Here is a 7448-nt window from a genome sequence, read left to right on the forward strand (position 1 = left end):
AGGCTCTGGGCTGCAGGGGGAGGCTCTGGGCCTGCAGGGGGAGGAGCTGGCCTGCAGGGGGAGGCTCTGGGCTGCAGGAGGAGGCTCTGGGCCTGCAGGGGGAGGCTCTGGGCTGCAGGGGGAGGCTCTGGGCTGCAGGGAGAGGCTCTGGGCTGCAGGGGGAGGCTCTGGGCCTGCAGGGGGAGGAGCTGGCCTGCAGGGGGAGGCTCTGGGCTGCAGGAGGAGGCTCTGGGCTGCAGGGGGAGGCGCTGGGCTGCAGGGAGAGGCCCTTTGGCCTGAGCCCCCTTGCCTCCCAGGGCTGCTGCAGTGTTATGCCTGTCAGTCCCTGTACATGGGGGAGCGCTGCAAGCAAGTTCAAAACTGCGTCCACGGCCACAGCTTCTGCAAAGCCATCATCTCCCACAGGAACACGGGTGAGCAGGCCCCGCGGTGGCCAGGGCAGGAGGTGCCCCACCTCCCACGCAGAAAGGCGTGCACCCCAGTGAGGGGCCTCCTCCCTGCCCCAGCCTGTTCAGCGTGACGAAGCCTTTCTCCCCCGCCCCTCCCCCCTCCCAGAGTCGGGTCCTCTGACCACCTACTCCGCATGGTGTGCAGACACGTGTCAGCCCATCACTAAGACACTGGAAGGGACCCTGATGACCCTGACCTGTTGCCAGTCCACTCTCTGCAACATCCCACCCTGGCAGGACCCCCCAGGCAACGGAGCCGGTAGCCCCCAGGGCAGCCCCACGATGGTGGCTCTCCTGCTCAGCCTCCTTCCCGGCCTTCAGGCCGTGGGGTCCTGAATGCGTGGTCCCACCCCCACCCCACTCACACCCTGGATGGCCAGCACTCTGTCCAGTGCCTTACCCACCTGGCTCCCCGTCCCAGCTTTGATGAATAAATTTGGAGCATCTTTAATGGTCCGGCCAACACTGCCCCGTCTGCATTTCCTATTTCCTGGCTGTCTGGCATCTTTAGCCTCCTCCTCTCCCCACCGCCTGTGGCAACACATTGGCCCCAGGTCCAGGCCGCGGCTGCTCACAGGGCGGGTCCACACAGCTGGATAGAGAAAACATGCATCCTATGCCAGGGGGAGTCGGCCATGTTCTCTCCCCTCCCCTCCCCCAGACTGTTGCCTGGGTTCCTGAGAAGAGGAGTGGGCAGTGGGAGGGCTTGGGAAAGGAAACCCAAGGGTGCCCAGGGCCCGCTCTGGTCAGGCCGGCACCACTGGGTGCTGGGGGCTCTCCGCCTTCCTGGCTGGTGACAAGACAGAGCCCTGGGATAGGAGAGAGGAGGCCTGGGTCTGGGCCTCAGGTTCCCCATCAGAGCAGCATGGAACAAGGCTCAGAGGACCCCTCAATCCCCACCAGCCCAGCAGCCCAGAGTCCTACCCTGCCTGTCAAGCAGCTGAAGCAGGTGGGGTAGCCTCCCACTCTCCGCTTCCTTCTTTCCTTAGTAAAGAAAACCTCAAGGCTAGCTGGGAGGCAAATCCCCGGGGTAGAGGAGACAGGTCTGTCTTCTTCTCCTTCCTCCTCCTGCTGGCTGCAGTGATGTCTGCGGCTCAGCAGCCACTTCGCACCATGAGGCAGCACACTAGGATGGCAGGGCAGCAAGGAGGAAAGGCAGAGATCATGGTGACCAGGAGCCATTATACCAGCCCCACACTGCCTACCTCGGTACCCCATTCCTTGGGAGGGAAATAAATGGCTGCAGAGTTGAAGTGAGTCATTTCTCTGTCACTGCTTCTTCACACACTGTCACACACACCGGCTCCTGCAGGTACATACACTCTCATGTTACTCCCGCCGGTGCACGAACTCATGGTCACACATGCTCACCCACACAGATAAAAGCAGAGCTCGGGGCTCACCCTGTCTGGGTTAAAATGTTAGTTAAGCCCTTGCCCCAGCTCCACGACCCGCATGAACGCCATGCCCCACCTGCTCCGTGACCCAGACGAACCCCTTCACCTCCCCCGAAACCCCTGCCCCAACTGGGTTTCCTTGTCTGCCACGTGGCAGGGTAGGGGGGCCCTCCTGGGAGGACCAGCCTCAGTGAAGACCGACAAGCGGTGCAGGGGAAGAGCACCAGGCCTGAGCCAGAGGTTGGGAGAAGCCGGATGAGGGCCAAGATCCAGCTGGACCCCCAGGCCAAGGCCAGTCTGACGTACCAGGGACGGTCAGGACATTCTAGGCCAGTCCCAAGAAGGAACTGCCGGAAGTCAGGAGGTGGTCCCGCAGAGCTGCTCCCTCTCATCCAGCCCGGGAAGCACCTCTGCACCCACCCGCACAGCAGGCCAGGGAGTGTGTCCAGCTGGATCCCTGCCTCCATGTCTCATGACTGCGGTGACACGTGACCACACAGTGGCTCACAACAGCTCAAACGTATCCCCGTACGGTTCTGAAGCTCAGAAGTCTGAAATGAAGGGCTTTGTTCCTTCCGGAGCCTGTGATGGTGCGTTTTCTGTGTCAGCCTGACTGGGTCGAGAGAGGCCCGAATGATTTCTGGGTGTGTCTGGGAGGGGGTTTCCAAAGACATTAGCTTTCGGGTACAAAGATGGCCCCTGCCAATGTGGGGGGCTGCACCCCATCCACTGAGGGCCCAAACGGAACAACAAGGCGGAAAGGGCAAATTCACCCCCTGGAGCTGGACCTCCATCCTCTCCTGCCCTGAGACGCTGGAGCTCCTCGTCCCGAGGCCTTCAGACTCCAGTGAATCCCACCCCCAGCCTTCCTGGGGCTCCAGCTTGCGGACGGCAGGTACAGGACCTCTCGGCCTCCACAGCCACGTGAGCCAATCCCTGTGCTTGCACTCACAGATCCCGCTGTACATCCGCCTGGCTCCGCGTCTCTGGAATTCTGGCCCCTCACCACCATCTGCCTCAAATCTCCCTCAAATCTCCCTCCACCTCCCTCTTATCAAGGCCTTTGTGGTGACATGGGGCCACCACCCAAGCAAGGACAATCTCTCGTCCCAAGACCTTCAACCCCATCACGTCACCCCTTCGCCGCACGAGGCCACACATCTCCAGGCTCCAGGGATCAGGCCTTGGAAGTTAGCCAGTCATTACTGAGCGTCACCCACCGCCCAACGTCAGAGCCCCCAGCCGTTGCACGTCTGGCCGTGTGCCGGGCCTTGGACCCAAGGACGGTGAGCTCGCTGGTCACAGGGGCCACAGCCCAGAAGTCAGGCGTGGCTCTCAGCCCCCGCGTGGCCTCTAGCAACACTCCTGCCATCCAGACACGATTCAGATGCGCTTTGCCTTTGCCACTACTAGATTCAGGCTCCTAGAGAGCTGCGATTTTTAAGATGGAATCTATGATGGGCAGGTGGGGGAGGGGAGAAAGACAACCCATCCAGTGAACGGACGGGCTCCCCCACACTGCATCCACAGGCATGGATGGCCTCCCTGTGCCTGCAGGCTGCGGTCACCCTCAGCCTGCGGTGGCAGATTGCCTGGGCTGAAGTGCCTCGAGGCAGGCAGTCCCCCAAGTCACACATACCCTTCCCTCTACCCGATGCGCCAATGCCCCACACCACTGTGCCCGGCGCCCTGTGGTCCCCCGGCTGTCGCAGAGCTGGACGTGGTGCCTGATTCCAACTCATGGGACAAATTCTAACCACACCTCCCTCCCCCCGAGCTCTGACCAGCTGGGGACACAGGCACACAGACCCCCCAAGGAAGATGCAACTGAGGATGCAGGGCCCCAGGCCGGGGGGTGAGGGTGGGGGTGGTGCAGGCAGATCCCAGGAGCTGCAGGAGAGACAGAGGCAGAGCCAGAGGGTGACAGGCCTCCCCAGAAGCCACTCCCCCTGGAAAGGTCGCTCACCCTCCCTTGGAAGCAGGTGTCTGGGGAATGAGGCTCCTCCCTGGTATGGGCCCGACTGGTTGTCTCTTAACCCCCTGAACTCAATGTGCACACAGAGGGGCAGGTCAAAGCCTCGCCCTCCTGAGCCCCCCATCCTTGCCTCTGTGCTCTGCCATCTCCTCCCCCAGGGCTCTGAGACCCGCTGCCAGCCTGGCCGCACCCTGGCAAAGCTCACTCCCTCCCCGTCTCCATCTCCCCCCCACCAGAGGGTGTGCAGCCCACTCCCGTGAAGCAAAGACGATCACGCAGCACCCCAGACTTTGCAGGACCTCAGGCTCGCTGAGTCCTCTATTAAGCCAGGGGGCTCAGGAGCCTGGTGAAAGAGCTACGTGCCCCTCCTCAAATCTCGCTCCTCCAAAGCTTCTGTCTTTTGGCTGGAGGGCCCTGCTCTGGGCAGCAATAAATCAACCCCTACCTAGAGCGGGCTGCATGCCCATCTCCACATTCCAGCTGAGAAGCAAGATGAAGGAAGAAGCAAACACCTGCTGGTGTCACCCCTCCCATGCCCGCCCTCCCCACAGCATCACCCCACCCATGCCCGCCCTCCCCAAACCCATGCCTGCCCTCCCCATGGCATCACCCCGCCTGTGCTTGCCCTCCCGATAGCGTCACCCCACCCATGCCCGTGCCTGCCCTCCCTATGCCTGTGCCCGCCCTCCCCATGGTGTCACCCCACCCGCCTGTGCCCGCCCTCTCCACAGCATCACTCTGCCTGTGCTCGCCCTCCCCAATTCCCCATGGCATCACCCCACCCATGCCCATGCCCGCCCTCCCCAAGCTCGTGCCCGCCCTCCCCGTGGTGTCACCCCACCCATGCCCACATTCCCCACGGCGTCACCCTGCCCCATGCCCGCCCTCCCCACGGTGTCACCCTGCCCGAGCCCACTCCCCAAGGCTCCAATGCGGGGTGCCCTCCCCCATCTGCACTCCCCTCCTGGATGTCCGGACTCCAGCAAGGGCCTCCTCAAGGCCAAACTCTGTGTTCTCCCAAGAAGAGACCTTTGCTCACTTTGTCTGGATCAGTCTGCAGTGTATTCAGCAGCAAGGAACAGAAAATCCATCTAACTGTACCTAGAAAAAAGACTTGGCTTTGGATGCATCACCACGGCCTGGGGAGCATGCGCGCAGCAGCCAGAGCAGGACGGGGGGGGGGGGGGGGACCCCCTAGCCCGTGGTCTTTATGAGCGCGTGTGGTAGCCAGGTCCTGCTGGCCTCCTCGGTCCTTGTCCATCTGTCCATCAGGGTGCTCAGTGACCGGTCAGGGCCGCTTGCGTGGCCTGTGTCCCCACGCAGTCTGCAGCGGCAGCAGCCAGCCTGCCCAGGAGCGCCGCGTTCTGCACACAGACCTCTGTAAATGGAGACAGGCCTCTCCCTGCCCACTTCAAACCCTGAGCAAACCCCGCACCACCCCGATTCCCCAGGGTGTCCCCTGTCCCGCAGAGTTGGTGGTTTCTATGGTGATTCGGCTTGAGCCAGCCTCAGGCAGATCCCGCGGGCACGCACCACGGAGGGCCCCTCCCGACGTGAGAGCCCCTCCCGACGTGAGGGTCTGGGGGCCTCACAGGGGTCTTTCCCACCGCAGCCTGTTGGCAGGTGCGCAGCCCAGGCCCACCCAAATGAGAAAATTAATCAAAGGAAACCTCACCAAAACACAAGTCAGGAGCTTGGGCAGCGGGAGCTCTCACCCCCTCCTACTCTCATCACGTACAAATCCGACGGGAAGAGAGGCGCCTCCCCCGCCCTACTGCTTTCCCTGCTCCCGCACTCCCTGCTGCGCTGGAAGAGGGGAGCTTTCCTCCGCCCCTGGCAACAGCCCAGCCAATGAGAAGCCAGTACACTCCCAGCTCCCCGTTTAGCTCAATGGGCTTTCAGTTGACAACAGCCCCTCCCAGCTCCCCCTCTCCTCTGGGAAAGCGCTTTGCTGTCCTTCGCCCCGCAAACCTGCGGTGTTTTGCTTGCCCCGGCTTGCAATTCTCCGCCGTTCCTCAATAAACCCATTCTTGCTGGTAAAATGACTAGAAGTTTTATTTTCAAGGTTAACACGTGCAGAGGCCCCACTTCCGCGCTGGAATCAGGATCATGGCGCCCATCCCCACCCCCCACCCCCGCCCTCGGGAGGTTGTGGCATTTGGGGGTGCTGGAGCCTGACACAGCTGTCCATCATCAAAGCAGCAAAAATGTTCAGCCTCCGCAGGAATCTAGAAGTGGGCATACAAGTCAGCGAGGCGTTTGGGAGGGGCTGTTAGCAGCACGGGGGCGGGGGGGCTAAGCCAGCACACCCTTTGACCCCGTGGTTCCCCCGAAGTCTGTCCTACAGACGCCAGAGCCGCTCCTCTGGACAGGCCTCCTGGGCAGTGCGTCGGCTCTGCTGGTGTCGCCTGTGGGTGGCAGTAGGCACTTGGGAGAGGTCCCCTCTTCTAGACTGAAAGCAGGGGGCATGAGGCTTCCAAGAGCCGGGCTTCCCCGTGGACGGGGAAGGACACGTCTGTCCCAGAGGCCAGTAGCTTAGGACAGGGAGAGGCTGCAGTTGGTAGACCAGCCTCCGGGCCTCGGTCAGACTTCAGCGGTCCTCACCCCAGGGCACTGCAGGTACTCGAACCCCCAGAGGATACTCCTCAAGAGCCTAATGCTGGAAACTTCTGGAGCTGGTGGCCCTGCCGCTTGGATGCTGTCGAGAGTCTCCCTGGCCTTTGTCAGTGTGCTTGGGAGCTGCTAAGAGGACAAGGAGCCCATGCAGCCCCAGGGCTGGCCCCTGGCCAGGCCTCAAGCCTGAATGGGCCGCTTCCCAGCTGTGTGATCTCGGCAAGCCACATGGCCTCTCTGTGCGCAGTGCCCTGGCCCACAAAGCCAGAGAAAAGCAGAACCCGTCTCCTAGGCTCCGTGTGGAGGCCGACGGGTATTGGCCGCCACGTGCTGGTGCTCTAGTGACGGGGGTGATGGTGGCGGTCCCTGCTCGGACTCTCGGAGCTGTTCTTGGGGGGGCGGGGTCCAGGCTCGCTCAAGCTCTATCCGCCTCCCAGCACTGAGTCTGCCCACTCACCCCGCTCCCTTCTGCTCCCCCACAGCTGGCCCCTGACATGGAGAGTACAAACAGGCTGAGGGACTCCTACCCAAGCTGTCTCACCACCCCCACCTCGAAACCAGCCCCTGGGGCCACCTCAGGGCCCTGTGCACCCCCACCCAGTCCTGGCACTGGGAGCAAGCTCAGGAAGAATGCTCTGTTCCCTCTTCTGGGCCCACAGGACCTGCCTGCTGGAACAAGGGCCCTGGGGGGGAGGGCGCACACAGACACTCCCTGGGCATCCCGCCCCTGCAGCCTCCATCCTTCCCACGGTGCTGGGGCTTTTCCCGTCTCCTGCCCACCCATGGCCCCCCTGGGTCAGCTGCCATTGTCCACTCTCCCCTTCCAAGATTGAGTCCTGGGGTGGTCTCAGGACTTCCTTTTTCCCAAAACAGGAAGCAGGTGGCCATGGTGCACTTCCTGTCCTTGTTCTCTCTGCGAGAACCAAGGATGAAGCACTGACCCAAAAGCAGGATGTTCTTGAGGATGGAGCTTGCTGAACACTGGCCCTCTAGTGACTGCTGGGTTTGCAGAAG

General features: G+C 62.4%; 1 protein-coding gene across 1 annotated transcript in view; it reads left to right on the plus strand.

Annotated features, from left to right (window-relative positions):
• The window catches only part of GPIHBP1 (glycosylphosphatidylinositol anchored high density lipoprotein binding protein 1), a 1478-nt gene extending 573 nt beyond the window's left edge, over positions 1 to 905 (plus strand). The window contains exons 2-3 of the mRNA XM_081817155.1: positions 180 to 413; positions 556 to 905. Coding sequence (XP_081673281.1) covers positions 180 to 413; positions 556 to 785 — 464 coding nt within the window. The 3' untranslated portion in view covers positions 786 to 905. The remainder of the gene's footprint in view (positions 1 to 179; positions 414 to 555) is intronic.
• Positions 906 to 7448: the final 6543 nt, after the last annotated feature.

Source organism: Leptonychotes weddellii, chromosome 4 (assembly GCF_054177405.1).
Source record: "Leptonychotes weddellii isolate Sample4059 chromosome 4, ASM5417740v2, whole genome shotgun sequence".
Classification (NCBI taxonomy): domain Eukaryota; kingdom Metazoa; phylum Chordata; class Mammalia; order Carnivora; family Phocidae; genus Leptonychotes; species Leptonychotes weddellii.